This window comes from Nomascus leucogenys, chromosome 18 (assembly GCF_006542625.1).
Source record: "Nomascus leucogenys isolate Asia chromosome 18, Asia_NLE_v1, whole genome shotgun sequence".
NCBI lineage: Eukaryota > Metazoa > Chordata > Mammalia > Primates > Hylobatidae > Nomascus > Nomascus leucogenys.
In genome coordinates, this window is record NC_044398.1 from 43,538,942 (window position 1) to 43,556,181 (window position 17,240).

Here is a 17,240-nt window from a genome sequence, read left to right on the forward strand (position 1 = left end):
ACAAGGTAAACAAAAGTTTATGGAGTACCTCATACGATGTTCCCCTTTTCTCTGTAGGACATGCAAATGAAAATCTATTTTCTTTGAAGAGTCAGATAACGGTGTTGAAGTGCCATCTCCCCTATCTACTGCAGGAAAGAAATTCAACTGATCTCCTTCCCGGTACACCAAAAATGTAACTTGTTTGTTGCAGGAGGTCTTCTCCCAGACCTCAGCTCGACTGGAATCCAAGTACTCTGCCATATTCCTAAGTGGATCTTCTGTAGGAACTACAAATGGAAAATTGAAATAAGTCTTCAATTTGGATCAAGTTTTACGCATCTTGGTACAGTGACAGGATATAACATACTGAATTTGAACAACAGTCCTGTGCATATAATATAAACATGATATTCTTCAAGTAAGTTTCTGATCTTTCTACAGTTAATATAGCATTCCCTGTGTTGTATTAATAAGAAACAAACAAACAAAATGCATGATTATGTTGCTATATTCAAAGACAGGGCTAAACCAAAACATGAGTTTTTTGTCCTATGCCATTATAGGCTGTATTTTTTCCCTATGTCACTAGAGTCTGTATATTTGCTGACTCTATGATATTACTATCAATAATTTTTTTACTATATACTTTCTGCTCCCTATATTTTCAAATATTGGTTCCAACAATAATTAAAACCAACATAAATTCCACTTACTTTAGATTAAAATTACACAGACACGGCCGGGTGCGGTGGCTCATGTCTGTAATCCCAGCACTTTGGGAGGCCGAGGCGGGCAGATCATGAGGTCAAGAGATTAAGACCATCCTGGCCAACATGGTGAAATCCCGTCTCTACTAAAAAAAATACAAAAATTAGCTGGGCATGGTGGTGCGCACCTGCAGTCCCTCAAAAAAAAAAAAAAAAAGTACACACACACACACAAACACACAATTAGGAGACATATCTAAGAAATTAGAAGTAAGCAGACCTATCTTTTTCTTTCTGGTTTTATATAAAGGCTGATTCTTAGAGCTGTTCCTTGATGTGAAGTTAGGTAATTAAAAGTACACAATAACTTAGAATGTGAGGGGGTCACTTAATGTACTAAAACTGCAACAGTTCCAGGAAAAAATAAAAGTTCTCTCCCAAAGACATTCTCATCATACTGCAGAAACATCTGTTTTCTCCTAAAAGAGGCAAAGATTTCCCAAGCTGCATAACTTTCACTTATTTATTAACAGAATCGTGGTGCTCTACAACCCTTTAAAAAGAAGTTGCAGCAATAGGAAAATATTAAACTTGGAAAGCAGTAAGGTAAAAACATCAAAGATGTTTCCATAGCCTGAATTCAATAACACTATTACTAACATAAAAATCTTATAATATGATTTAGCTTGCTTTATGAAAATAGTTATTTGGATGTTTTGATTTACTTTCACAGGCCCAAAACGTATAAATATTAAGACACTTTTCAAACAAGTTCTTGCCTTTTCTAAGTTAATGCTCCACTTTCCATATTACATCAAGAGATAAAAATTTGGATCAGAGGGCAGAACTTTGGGGGGGAAAAAAACAAAACACAACAAAAAAGAAATAAAAATTATGCCCATTTTTTAGATATTGCTATAGCCATTACCACAGTCACATGAAAGCCTTTCCTAAACCAGCACAGGGTGCCTTACTCAGGCAGGTGTATGTGTGTATCTTCTCATAACAGAAAAATCTTTCAGATTTTATCAGCTATAAAACAATATATATGAGTTTGATATGCATTGGGCACAATTTAGTTTTAGAAAAGAAACTGATTTTAATCTTTCTATGCTGCTTTGATAATGGTTATTTCAAAAACAATTTTTTTTTATTTGTATTCTTTTTTTGAGACAGAGTCTCACTCTGTCACCCAGACTGGAGTGCAGTGGCGCCATCTCCACTCACTGTAACCTCTGTCTCCCAGGTTCAAGCAATTTTCGTGTCTCAGCCTCCTGAGTAGCCCATCACCATGCCCAGCTAATTTCTGTATTTTTAGTAGAGATGGGGTTTCACCATGTTGGCCAAGCTGGTCTCAAACTCCTGACCTCAATACCAGTGCCTGTAATCCCAGCTACTCGGGAGGCTGAGGCAGGAGAATCACTTGAACCCAGGTGGCAGAGGTTGAAGTGAGCAGAGATCATGCCACTGCACTCCAGCGTGAGCGACAAAGCAAGACTCCATCTCAAAAAAAAAAAAAAAAAAAAAAAAAAAAAAAAATATATATATATATATATATATATATATATTTACCTCAGAATCTGTATCACACTCCTCATAAACATATAAAATAATTTTAGTTCTAATAAGAAAAGTAGTGTTTTGATTAAACACTCTGGTTTAAAGCAGTACTACGCACAAATAACCAACTTTCAAAAATGTCATACGATAGAATTCACATGGCATTAAACACTATATAATTCTATCTTAACATAATGGCTCAGTAAACATAGGGTTCTTGTGCTACTCTCAAGAGTTATTACTATAAACATCACATAGTTATTACTATAAACATTTATAGTTATTACTATAAATGTCACATAGGACAATTACCTAAATCCAATTAATTAAAAGTCTCTGATATCAGGAGTGCTAAAAGGCCCTAACATTATTAACTTTGTTTTTCTCTAACCTATAAAGAGCAGTTCCACAGCCGAAGTAGCATATCTCATTAAATCCTCTTGAGGTAGCTAAGAAAAAGATGGCAATAATCCTATTTTCTAACCAAAATTATGAAACATAGGGATATAATTTGACATGTGGAAGCAAGCCAGGAGTAGAATCAATACTTACCCTTCGGTTTTCTGGTTAGTGAAGGATCAAATAAATCTGAAGGCCTTTCTCAAAATGAGGGCCATAGAAGAGGACGCTCTGACTAGTCTCCTCCACTTCATGGGAATTTAGGTGACATACCTGACTCAGGGACCAATGTGAATACCGCCGGCCCTTCTTGTGCTTAATAAAACCCTCTCATCAATCAAGTCTCCACTAATGTCATCTTTTTCGAGGGCCCTTCCTACCCTTTTTTCTGCATAGCACTTACAACCATTAAGAATTACATCGACTCTTTACACATTTATTGTAGGCACTGTCATGAAGCAGAGACTTTCTCTCCCATGTCTACCATACTTGGAACACTGCACTGACCATTCAGTAGAAGCTCAATATGTATTTGTTGAATGAATGACTGGATTTCAGAACTACTTATATTCTGAGAAAGGATGCAACCAGGGCCATGATAATATCCATGAAACCCAGACGCATCACAAACCAGGTAAACAGGCAATGTTGGAATTTTGCAAAACAATCATAATCTTGGGATTTGAAGATCTGGTAGATTTAAAGATAAACAAGACTCGTATGAAACCAAACACAATGGTAACATAGTATTTATAGTATGTCATTCCATTTCTGTTTCTATACTGGCAAAAGGTTTATTTTTAAACCTCTCTGAATTGGATCAGGAATCATGTGATTTTTCTGAACTGTATTTTAGAGTTCCAGCCTCTAGGCATTTAGGTTTTAAAGAACAATGCCTAGAGAATCAAATGTGATTTTTCTAAGACCTAATAGCAGAAAGGAAACCTAAATAAAACCTGAGGCTATAAAAATACTAACTGACATAAAGAATGTTACTGTCAAATTGCTTTAATATATATATATGCCTACCTCTTCTAGTATTTATAGGTCCGCCACGCATAGCCAAAACTAGCTTCAAGGTACACCCTTCTGAAATGCTGTGGATAGTTAACACAAAAATAAATCATAATCATCAAAATGCATTCAGTTAAATGTACACATAATTATGTGCTGGCTTATCAGGCAGAGTGCCCACTCTCTAAAATATAAAAAGATAGAGCAATGTAAATACATATAAAATGTTAACATATTTACTGGTACAAATAATAAAAAAGGTGAAACAAATTCTCATAAGCCATAAAGAAATCCAAGAATAAACATACTGGAAAAGACCTCTGTGATTACATGTTTTAGCCTGTTCATTTCACATTAAGGAAAAGGAGGCCCAGAGAACAAAAGTGGCTTGCCGGAGACCCAAAGTGTAGGAAATAGCAAATCTATTTAATAAAACAGAAAATAGAAAAATAACAAGGTCTCCTGACTCTCAGTGCTCTTACAGCCATTCCACACTGCCTCTTATCCTTTTGCTCTTTTCTTAATAAAAGAGTGATGAATTATGTGAAAGAGGGGAGAAATAAGAGAGACAAAGTGGCAGAAAGTATGTTGGTAGTCACTGGTGCACACAGCATTACTTAGTAACAAAAGGAGGGCTTAATGAGAAAGGAAGGACTTTGGGAAGAACAATTCTCTCTTATCCAAAACTCTTGTAAAAACAGAAAGAAAAGGAACATAGCCAGGAAGGAATGGTTCAATATTCAAGGAAAGGAGCCAAGTAGGCAAGAAGATAATAGGAGGATTTCAAAAGGCAGGAGATAAACAGCTTGACATGAAAAATGAAAAGGGAAAATAAACGTATCAGAGGATAAAGGTTAAAGTAGTATAGGGTACCAAACTAATGCATCTAAAGTTCAGGATGTATAATGAAATCTAGGAATGTGAGCTATTCAGAAGAAAAAGAGACATGATCTAAGAGTTCAAAAGAAAAGCATTAGCATATGGAGTCATAGTACTAAGTGCCTACAAAACAGCCAACATGCAATTACACTCACTTGTAATCATTCAAGCAATAATCATTTTCAAGTTCCATGTTATTCCAAATTAAGTGTTGTCGACAGACGGGAATACCTTAAGGGAAAGTTATTAAAAAAAAGTGTTAAAGAATTCAATAGCATCTCCAAAAGAGTATGATACAAAAATCTATTTCATTAAAGAACTAAGAGTACTAATAAATTAAACATTCTTCTAAATTGAATGCTAGGTGCTAAAATTTACAGAATCATAGATAGAAGGCATGCTTAAAAGGAGATATAGTCCAATCCATTCGCTGTAGAAAAGAACAGGATGTTGCAATAACTCTCTGGTCCTAAAACAAGGTATAAGATAGGGATCCCTTTAAAAGGCAAGATATCATGCTCCTGCACAGCAAAAGAAACTATCAACAGAGTAAAGAGATGATCTACAGAATGGGAGAACATATTCACAAACTATGCATCTGACAAAGGTCTAATATCTACAATCTATAAAGAACTTAATTCAACAAACAAAGAACAACCCCATTAAAAAATGGGCAAAGGACATGAACAGACACTTCTCAAAAAAAGACATATATGTGGCCAACAAATATATTTAAAAAGCTCAACATCACTAATCATTAGTGAAACGTAAATCAAAACCACAATGAGATACAAGCTCACACCTGTCAGAATGGCTATTAATAAAAAGTCAAAAAATAACAGATGTTGTCAAGGTTGAGGAGAACAGGGAACCCATACACTGCTGGTGGGAATGCAAATTAGTTCAGCCATTGTGGAAAGCAATGTGGAGATTTCTCAAAGAGTTTAAAACAGAACTACCATTGAACCCAGCAATCCCACTACTGGGTATATACCCAGAGAAAAATAAATCGCTCTATCAAAAAGACACATCACTGGTATGTTCATCACAGTACTATTCACAATACCAAAGAGATGAAATCAATCAAGATGCCCCTGCAACAGTGGACTGGACAAATAAAATGTGGTGCATATACACCACAGAACACCATGCGGCCATAAAAAGAATAAAATCATGTCCTTTGCAGCAACATGAATGCAGCTGGAGGCCATCATCCTAAGAGAACAAATGCAGGAACAGAAAACCCAATACCATGTGTTCTCACTTACAAGCAGGAGCTAAACACTGAGTATATATGGACACAAAGATGGGAACAATAGACACTAGGGACTACATGGGGAGGGAAGGGGATGTGGGTTGAAAAACTACCTATCGAGCACTATGCTCACATCCTGGGTGACAGGATAATTCACACACCAAACTTCAGCAACATACAATTTACCCACATAACAAACCTGCCCAGGTATCCACTGAACCTAAAATAGAAGTTGAAAAAAAAAAATAAAGATATTGGGCGCAGTGGCTCATGCCTGTAATTCCAGCACTTTAGGAGGCCGAGGCAGGTGGATCACGAGGTCAAGAGATCGAGACCATCCTGGCCAACATGGTGAAACCCCGTCTCTACTAAAAATACAAAAATTAGCCAGGCATAGTGGCAGGCGCCTGTAGTCGCAGCTACTCGATAGGCTGAGGCAGGAGAATCACTTGAACCTGGGAGGCAGAGGTTGCAGTGAGCCGAGATTGTGCCACTGCACTCCAGCCTGGCAACAGAGTGAGACTCCATCTCAAAAAAAAAAAAAAAAAAAGATATCATGAATCAGGCCTGAAGAGTTTAATATTTAAGGCCTAAAATGGAAATCAAAAGCAAGCAGGAGTAGCTATTCTTATATCAGATAAAACAGACTTTAAAGCAACAATATTACAAAAAAAAGACAAAGAAGGTCATTATATAATGATAAAAGGATCAATCCAACAAGAAGATATTACAATCCTAAATATATATGCACCTAACTCTTGAGCTCCCAGATTCATAAAACAATTACTACTAGGAAAAGAGATAGACAGCAACACAATAATAGTGGGGGACTTTAACACTCCACTGACAGCTCTAGACAGGTCATCAAGCCAGAAAGTCAACAAAGAAACAATGGACTTAAACTGCACTCTAGAACAAATGGACCTAACAGATATTTACAGAACATTCGACCAAAGAACTGAAAAATATACATTCTTCTCATCAGCACATGAAACATTCTCCAAGACAGATCATATGAGAGGCCACAAAAAAGTCTCAAAAATTTTTAAAAAATCAAAATTCTATCAAGTATCCCCCCAGACCACAGTGGAATAAAATTAGAAATCAACTCCAAAAGGGAACCCTCAAACTGTACAAATACATGGAAATTAAACAATCTGCTCCTGAATGATTTTTGAGTTAACAATGAAATCAAGATGGAGATTTAAAAATTCTTCCAAAGGAATGATAATAGTGATACAAGTTATCTAAACTTCTGGGATACAGCAAAAGCAGTGCTAAGAGGAAAATTTATAGTGCTGAATGCCTACATCAAAAAGTCTGAAAGGTCACAAACTGACATCACAGTTTGATGTGTAACATCACACCTCAAGGAACTAAAGAAACAAGAACAAACCAAACCCACAGCTAGCATTAGAAAAGAAATAACAAAGATCAGAGCAGAACTAAATTGAATTGAAACAAAAAAATACTAAAGATCAATAAACGAAGGTTTGGTTCTTTGAAAATATAAACAAAATCCACAGGCCATTAGCTACATTAATCAAGAAAAGAAAACAGAAAATGCAAATAAACTCACTGAGAAATAAAAATGGAGACATTACAACTTACACCACAGAAATACAAAAGATCATTCAAGACTACTATAAATACCTTTATGCAGACAAACTAGAAAATCTAGATGAAATGGATAAATTCCTAGAAACATACAATCCTCCTACCTTAAGTCAGGAAGAAATAGAAATCCTGAACAGACCAATAACAAGCAGTGAGAACGAATCAGTAATTTTTAAATTGCCAACAAAAAAAAAAGCCCAGGGCCAGATGGATTCACAGACGAATTCTACCAGACATTCAAAGAATTGGTACTGGCCGGGTGCAGTGGCTCACGCCTGTAATCCCAGCACTTTGGGAGGCTGAGATGGGTGGATCACGAGGTCAGGAGATCAAGACCATCCTGGCTAACACAGTGAAACCCCATCTCTACTAAAAATACAAAAAATTAGCCGGGCCTGGTGGCACACACTTGTAGTCCCAGCTACTTGGGAGGCTGAGGCAGGAGAATTGCTTGAATCCGGGAGGCGGAGGTTGCAGTGAGCCGAGATCGCACCACTGCACTCCAGCCTTGACAGAGCAAGGCTCTGTTTCAAAAAAGAAAAGAAAAAGAGAAGAGAAGAGAAGAGAAGAGAAGAGAAGAGAAGAGAAGAGAAGAGAAGAATCGGTACCAATCCTACTGAAACTATTCCAAAAGATTGAAAAAGAGGGAATTGGCCAGGCGAGGTGGCTTATGCCTGTAATCCCAGCACTTAGGGAGGCTGAGGTGGGCAGATCACAAGGTCAGGAGTTTGAGACCAGCCTGGCCAATATGGTGAAACCCTGTCTCTGAGAGCTCAAAGCTTCAGTGAGCTGTAATGGTGCCACTGCACTCCAGGCTGGGTAACAAAGTGAGAACCTCTCTCAAAAAAAAAAAAAAAGAAAGAAAAGAAAAGAAACAAAAAACTGTAATGGAAAACTTAAAAGCACTAGAATATCAAAACACAGTAACAAGAAAACAACAAAAATTTGAATAGACGCTTCACCAAAAAAGATGGCACATGGATACATATGTAACAAGCCTGCACATTGTGCACATGTACCCTAAAACCTAAAGTATAATAAAAAAAAAAAAAAGAAAATGTGACACATATACACCATGGAATACTATGCAGCCATAAAAAATGATGAGTTCACATCCTTTGTAGGAACATGGATGAAACTGGAAACCATCATTCTCAGCAAACTATCGCAAGGACAAAAAACCAAACACCGCATGTTCTCACTCATAGGTGGGAATTGAACAATGAGAACACATGGACACAGGAAGGGGAACATCACACACCAGGGACGGTTGTGGGGTGGGGGGAGGGGGGAGGGATAGCATTAGGAGATATACCTAATGCTAAATGATGAGTTAATGGGTGCAGCACACCAACGTGGCACATGTATACATATGTAACAAACCTGCACGTTGTGCACATGTACCCTAAAACTTAAAGTATAATAATAATAATAATAATAAAAAGATATACAGATGATGCAACAGACTGAAAGTTTGTATTCCCCCACCCAAAGTCATATGCTGAAGCCTAAATACCCAATATAATGGTATCAGAGGTGAGGTTGGGGGTCTTTGGAGGTAATTAGGTCATGAGGGTAGGGTCCTCAAGAATGGGATTGGTGTCCTTAGAAGAGAGATGATCTCCCTCTCTCTCTCTCTCTCTCTCTCTCTCTCTCTACCATGAGAGGATGTAGAAAGAAAACAGCTATCTGCAAACCAGAAAGAGTGCCCTCACCAGACCCTAGACCTGTGGGTAATCTTGGACTTCCCAGCTCCAGAACCGTGAGAAATAAAATTCTGTTGTTTAAGCCATCCAATCTATGGTATTCTGTGACAGCAACCTGAACTTTTTTTTTTTTTTTTTTGAGACAGGGTCTCATCCGTTGTCCAGGCTGGAGTGCAATGGTGCAATTTTAGCTCACTGCAACCTCCACATCCCGAGCTCAAGCAATCCTCCCGCCTCAGCCTCCTGAGCAGCTGGGACTACAGGCCATGCCACCACGCCCAGATAATTTTTGTATTTTTAGTAGAGACAGGGTTTCGCAATGTTGCCCAGACTGGTCTTGAACTTCTGGACTTGAGTGATCCACCTGGCTCAGCCTCTCAGCATGAACTTATTAAGACAGATGACAAGCAAATTAAAAGATGCATAACATCATCAGTCATTAGGAAAATGTAAATTAAAACCACAGTGAAATATTTCCAGTTCATATTATAATAGCAAAAATGAAACAAAAACTAAAACTAAAAGAAGCCAGACAATATTATTAAGTGCTGATAAGGATACAGAGCGACTAGAACTTTTATGTATTACTCATACAAACACAAAATGGTAACAGCCACTCTGGAAAATAATTTAGCAGTTTTATAAAGTTAACTATATACTTCCTATGCAATTCAGCAATTCCACTCTTAAGTATTTACCCAAGTGAAATAAAAACCTATGCTTCCATAAAAATGTGTATGTGAAAGTTTATATGGCTTTATTTGTAATCACCAAAAAACTAAAAACCACCCAGATGTCCCGCAACTTGGGAATGAATAACTATGGTACTTCCTTATAATGGAACACTACTCGGCCATAAACAGAATGAACTACTGATACATGTAACAATATGATAAGTCTCAAATGTATTATGCATAATTGAAAAAAAAAACAGACTTAAGAGACTATAAAGTATATGATTTCATTTATATAAAATTCTAAAAAAGGCAAAATTACAGAAACAGAAACAGATCAGTGGGTACAATAGGGGCTTGGAATAGAGGAAGGGATTGACCACAAAAGGTACAAGAGAATTCTGATAGGTGATGGAACTGTTCTATATCTTGATTGTGATGGTGACTGTATGATAATAAACGTCTGCCAACACCAACAGAACGATATACTTGTTATGAGTTGAACTGTGTCCCTTCAAAATTCTTATGTCGAAGTCTAAGCCTCTTATACCTCAGAATGTGACCTTAACTTGAAGATAGAATCTTGACATATGCATTCAAGTTAAAGTGAGGTAACTAGGGAGGGCCCTAATCCAATATGACTGGTATCCATATAAAAAGGAGAAATTTGGAGGCAGATACACACAGACACAAGGAGATTATGATGTGAGAAGACCAGGGTGATGCCTTGAATAAGCCAATGAACTAGAAAGATTGAAAGCAAACCCCCAGGAGCTGGCTGAAAGGCATGTGACAGATTCTACAGCCCTCAGAAGGACCTGACACTGTCACCAACTAAATCTTGTATTTTCAGCCTCCAAAATTGTGTAACTTTCTGTTATTTAAGTCATCCAGTTTGTGATACTTTGCTATGACAACCTTAGCAAACTAATACAATATGTAAATTGTATGACATGTAAATTATATCTTCCTAAAAAGTAGTTTGTTAGAATTTGGAGACAAATGAAAACATGCTCAGTATTATTAGTTAGCAAATAAAGAATGTGTATAAACTACAAAAAATGATCGAAGCTATCTAATCGTATATATTGCTGTGATTACAAAGCCCTTAAATAACTATTATAAATTTTTAAACAAAAAAGTATTTTTAGTAAAACAAATACTGAGAATTTAATAACACTGACATTCAACTTACCAAAAACTTGTAGGATATAGCTAACACAGTTATTGGAATTTTAAAATAAATGGTTATGTTTTTAAGAAGTTGAGACTCCTGGTTTCAGCTCCGATACGTGGAGAACTTTTAATTCACCACTCCTTACAAGAAAAAAAGCTGAACAAACTGAAAACCAACAACTTTTCTTGGTGCCATCAGAGAAATTAGGTGGTAAGGTAAACCACCATAAGAAAATCTGTTGAGATAGGCAAACCCAGAGAGTCAAAGCCAAGATCCATTTATGTGAAGCTGAAGCCTCTAAAGTCATAAACTGGAAGGAACACTTAAATGGTAATTTTGATGAATTCACAGAGGCTGAGTGTGGACTCATATGAGACTGGGAAATTACTGAGGGCCAGAAACTAGGCCCCTCTAGCCTCCCTACCTCACCTAAACTACTAGAAGTTGAAGGAGGGGAGAAGCTGAGATACACTTTGAAGGTCCCAGCCTAGAGGCACAGGCCCACTGAAAGATTTAATCATAAGATTACAGAATGTTCCCCCTCTTCCCAATACCTTACCACCACACCAACAAGGCTCCAGTATAACAATAGTGGATTACAAGGGAAAGAATTGTAAGACACAAACTCTAAGGAGGAGTCTTTAGGGAAACTCAAAGGCAACGGGGGAGACAAAACAAGAAAAAACTAGAGGAATTTGAAGCCTCTGGCACTTATAACTACAGCAAACATTAAACACAGCCCAATTTCTAGCAAGTTGAAGATAAAACCTCACTCTAATGTCCTATTTACCTCAGTTCCTATCACCTGATATATTATGTCTGGTTTTCAACTAAAAATTACAAAGCATGCTAAAAGACATGAAAAAATACAGTATGAAAAGACAAAACTAGCATCAGAAATAGACTCAGATATGGCAGAGATCTTGAAATTATCAGACAGGGAAATTAAAACAGCTAAGATTAATATGCTAAGAAATCTAATGGAAAAGTATACAACATGAAATAACAGATTGATAATACAAGCAGAGATGGAACCTTTAAGAATAAAAAGTAGATGTTAAAAATAAAAACACTAACAGAAATAAAGAATGCCTTTGATTGGTCATCTGCAGACTGGATCTGGAAAAGAATCGGGAAGTTTGAAAAATGGCAACAGAGGCCGGGCGCGGTGGCTCACGCCTGTAATTCCAGCACTTTGGGAGGCCGAGATGGGCAGATCCTGAGGTCAGATCGAGACCATCCTGACTAACACGGTGAAACCCCATCTCTACTAAAATACAAAAAACTAGCTGGGCATGTAGTCCCACCTACTCGGGAGGCTGAGGCAGGAGAATGGCGTGAACCCGGAAGGCAGAGCTTGCAGTGAACCGAGATCATGCCGCTGCACTCCAGCCTGGGTGACAGAGCGAGACTCCGTCTCAAAAAAAAAAAGAAAAATGGCAACAGAAACTTCCTAGGCAAGGCACAGTGGTATGCACTTGTAGTCCCAACTACTTGAAAGGCTGAGGCACAAGGATTATTTGAGTCCAGGAGTTCGAGTCCAGCCTGGCCAACATAGTGAAATCCCATCTCAACATAAATAAATAAATAAATAAATAAATAAATAAATAAATAAATAAAACAAAGAAAAGAAAACAAACTTGGCAAAATGGACTGTTAAGAGAAAAAACAATGCACAAAAACAACATCTATTAACTGTGGGACAATTTCAAAAGTTGTAGCAATTTCAAAAGGTGCCACTAGAATATGAGAAGAAGAAATGAGACAGAAGAAATACTTAAATAATGGCCCAGATTTTCCAAAATTAATGAAACATACCAAACCACAGATCCAAGAAGCTCAGAGAATACCAAACATGATAAGTACCAAAAAATCTACACCTTCAACATATTATATCAAACTGTAGAAAAGCAAAGACAATGACAAAATCCTTAAATCAGCCAGGAAAGGGAAAAAAACACCTTACCTAAAAAGAAGCAAAGATAATTACTACAGGGGAGTTTTCATCAGAAATCATGCAAATAAGAAAAGAGTGGAGTGAAATATTTAGTGTTGAAAGAAAAAAATACCAACTTAGAATTCTATACCTTGAAATATTATCCTTCAGAAATGAAGGAGAAATACTTTTTCAGACAAACAAGAAACGTTAAAAGGTGGCTTTTTTGTAAGAAACGTTAAAAGACATTATTCACAGAAAAAATGATGTAGGTCAGAAACTAAGATCTACTTAAAGAAAGCAAGAGGGCTGAGCATGGTGGAATTTGTTGCCAGTGGACCCATATTGCAAGAAATGTTAAAAGACATTATTCACAAAAAAACAGGATGTAGGTCAGAAACTCAGATCTACATCAATAAAGGAAGAATGCTGGGCCTGGTGGCTCACGTCTGTAATCCCAGCTCTTTGGAAGGCCGAGGCAGGAGGATCGCTCTGCTAAGCACTTCACCTTTAACTCATTTAATCCTGAGAACAACCCTTTGAGATAAATACTATTATTCTTCCTATTTTAGACTGAGACAACTAAGATACAGAGAGATTAAGTAATTTGGGCAGCCAGTAATCTGAAGCCAGGCAGCATGACTTCGGCACTCCAGTCCCTTTTTCAAGGCCCATTGTAAGGCCCTGAGCAGGCCCTGCTCCTCCCTTGCTGCAGCCTCCTTGTTCCTAATGCAGCACACTCCTTCAGCCCTTTCTCCACTAGCCCCTCCATCCTCCCCACTCTCCCCACCAGGCTCTAGTTCTCAACTCACCAAAAACTTCCCCTAAAGGAAAAGCAGTCTGGCAGAATAATCATTTTCCCAGCAGGATGAATGCAAGCAGCCTCATCTCTGCCCTCTGTATTCCATATCCCTCTAACTTGGAGAATCTGACTCACACCGTGTGACCCCAAATGTCTTCCAGGATATAAATATAAAGATCACCCAGAAAGGGCTTAAAATGTATTTTTCGGCTGGGTTAGGTGGCTCACGCCTGTAATCCCAGCACTTTGGGAAGCCGAGGCAGGTGGATCACCTGAGGTCAGGAGTTCGAGACCAGCCTGGCCAACATGGTGAAACCCCATCTCTACTAAAAGTGCAAAATTAGTCAGGCATGGTGGTGCATGCTTGTAATCCCAGCTACTCGGGAATACAGGCTGAGGCAGGAGAATCGCTTGAACCCGGGAGGAGGAGGTTGTGGTGAGCAGAGATTGCGCCATTCTCCAGCCTGAGCAACAGGTGCAAAACTCCGTCTCGAAAAAAAAAAAAAAGATACTATGCTGTCTCTCTGCCATGTGAAGATGCAGTGAAAATGCAGTGAGCAAGCCTAGAAGACAGCCCCCACCAGAACCTGCCCATGCTGGTACCCTGATATTCAGCTTGCAGACAGTGAGAAATAAATTTCTGTTGTTTAAGCCACCGGTCTGTGGTATTTTGTTATGACAGCTCCAGGAGACTAAGACAGTAGGTATTTTACATATTACCTTATTTAATTTCCTAATATCTGTATTTGTTCATAAACATTTAAACTTAGATTCAATTGTCTAATAGCCACAAAGCCACTGCTTTTGTCCCCACAATGTCTCCTCCTACAGAGAACAAGAAATCTATAACTTGGCTCTGGTTCTGACTCATGGAAACTAAATACTTCCCTTGGATGAGTTATTAACCTCCTCTAAACCCAAGTTGACTCTTCTGACATAAAAAGATTGAAACAGGATTCTCTCTAAAGTGCTTTTGCTGCATACAAATTATTTAAAATTCATGAAAGAGATAAAAAGTACAGAGATTATTTACAATGCAAGATTTTATCTTCATGCTCCAAAAAAGGTATCCTTTAAACTATGATATAAATTGCAAAGCAGAACAAAGTCAAAATAAACTATTATGACTCTAGATCTCACCAAATCATTTAGGGCAGACAAAAGCTTCAAGAGTCATTACTGAATGTGCTGATGTGGTCACTGGACTCGGCCAGCCACTCACTTCAGTAGGATCTCCTGGGTCTAGAGAAATAGCAAATATTCAGGAGCTCATATATATCCTTGGCCTCACAGAAATGAAAAATTCTAACCCTCCTCATCCTTCTATAATTCTGAACTTAAGCCTGCTGGAGGGCAACCCTAGTCACTACCTTTATATTACAAGCAAGTTCCAGCTGGTTCCATCAACAAAGATCCATTTACTGTTATATGGAACAATTTAATTTTCTACTCAAAACTGGATTTTTAACAACTATAAATGGCAAACATTACTTATTGCAGAAATCTGCAAAAAGCAAAGACTAATTTTAATACAAATTAGTCTTTTTAGGTACTTTTTGCAAATATACAAACCACAAAAGAGACATTACACATTATTCAGCACCCCTGCTATACTAAGGGAACTTTGAATATATGTAAATGTAAGCCAAAAACTCTTTTCGGAAAACCTCCACATTAAAAAAGAGGAGGGTGGTTGTAAAGCAGTGTAAAAAGGGAAATAAGGTCCCTAGAAGGGAATATAATTACTATTTCCCATTAAAAGTAAAACATAAAGTAACATTAAAAGTAACTATAAAATAGTTAAGGCATAATTTGCATGTCACCATAACCTGCTGAAAGCTATTCTAAAATATTATTTCACACCATAGCATGATGCCAGGGATTTGTTTCCAAAGAATCTGGTGAACACAGCAATGGGGATAAAATAGTTCATAAAGCCGATAAATGTTGGAGAGAGGGAGTAGAAGGGGGTTCATTATCTTATTCTTTCTAACATATATGTTTGAAATTGTCTCCATTAAAATACTTTAAAAATTACTAGACATTATTGATGAATAAATTTAACCTTCATATCCTAAAAACAAAGAAAGATGAGTACCTTCCAATCTTCGAATTTTTGCTTTCACAGAAATAACAGTTTCAAAAGGTGAAACTCTCAGCTCAAAACATGTGCCAGTTAATGTTTCAATGAAGAGCTCCATGGTATCATAGAAATGAAGCCTGTAGTAAAATGGTCCCATGTTATCATCATTGAAGAATGGAGGCTCTTTTCTGTCATCCATTACTTTGACTTTTCTAGTTCTTCTAAAATATGTCGTAGGCAACTGTATTCCAGTTCTAGCCAAATCAGGTTTGAAGATTGGTAATATATATTGTTGTTCATGTTTTGAGTTTTGTACCTAAAAAAACAAGAATTTTTTTAACAAGCCTATCTGAAAGTTGTATTTGTTCATAAAGATTTTCCATGTAACTGTGGCCCATATCAATCTTCCAGACAGCCCCAGAATTCACTTTAGTGCTTTTAATTATGTCTAATCCTGAACTTTTCACATTTGTCTCGAAATCACTCTCCCATCTAGAACATAAGATTATTAAGAATAGGTATATTTTTGATATTATAATGTATCTTACTAGAGCTCAGCACAGTTACTTATATATATAGTACATGCTCAACAAATACTTTTGTTGTTAAATGATATATTAGCCAAACTCAACAAACACTTCAGTATATTCCTGTAAGGCTTTGAAAAATTTATTCATATCCTTTCCTAAAACATACAAATTATGTCTTCTATACCATATAAAGCATAACTTTACAACGATTGCACATTTGACATTTTTTTTTTTTTTTTGACAGAGTCTCGCTCTGTAACCAGGCTGGAGTGCAGTGGCACAATCTCGGCTCACTGCAACCTCCGCCTCCCGGGTTCAAGCAATTCTCCTGCCTCAGCCTCCCAAGTAGCTGGGATTACAGGCACCCACCACCATGCCCAGCAGATTTTTGTATTTTTAGTAGAGACGGGGTTTCACCATGTTGGCCAGGATGGTCTCGATCTCTTGACCCCGTGATCCACCCGCCTCGGCCTCCCAAAGGCCTCCCAAAGTGCTGGGATTACAGGCATGAGCCACCATGCCTATTCCTGTTGTATATTTGAATCATACTGGATAAAAAGAATGCCAACCACCATAATAGGTTGCTTAAAAATAGTACTCACTAGGCCGGGGGCTGTGGCTCATGCCTATAATCCCAGCACTTTGGGAGGCCGAGATGGCAGACCATGAGGTCAGGAGATTGAGACCATCCTGGCTAACATGGTGAGATCCAATCTCTACTAAAAATATAAGAAAAAAATGAGCCGGGCGTGGTGGTGTGTGCCTGTAGTCCCAGCTACTTGGGAAGCTGAGGCAGAAGAATGGCGTGAACCCGGAAGGCAGAGCTTGCAGTGAGCCAAGATCACGCCACAGCACCTCAGCCTGGGAGGCAGAGCAAGACTCTGGTCTCAAAAAAAAAAAAAAAAAGTAGTACTCACTA

The 17,240-nt window shown here is 37.8% G+C and overlaps 1 protein-coding gene across 9 annotated transcripts in view; it reads right to left on the reverse strand.

Moving 5' to 3' along the window:
• ZFAND4 (zinc finger AN1-type containing 4) overlaps positions 1–17,240 on the reverse strand; it is a 68,568-nt gene that overhangs the window by 32,438 nt on the left and 18,890 nt on the right. For 4 of the 9 annotated variants that reach the window (XR_004026731.1, XM_030798358.1, XM_030798362.1 and 1 more), the window contains exons 2-5: positions 15,807–16,107; positions 4,697–4,772; positions 3,678–3,745; positions 29–269 (exon numbers count right to left, since the gene is read on the reverse strand). Coding sequence is in view for 8 of the 9 variants with exons in the window: in XM_030798358.1 (XP_030654218.1) it covers positions 29–269; positions 3,678–3,745; positions 4,697–4,772; positions 15,807–15,990 (569 nt within the window). In the remaining variant the exon portion in view is untranslated. The remainder of the gene's footprint in view (positions 1–28; positions 270–3,677; positions 3,746–4,696; positions 4,773–15,806; positions 16,108–17,240) is intronic. The other 5 variants (XM_030798361.1, XM_030798363.1, XM_030798365.1 and 2 more) reach the window with 5 other exon arrangements.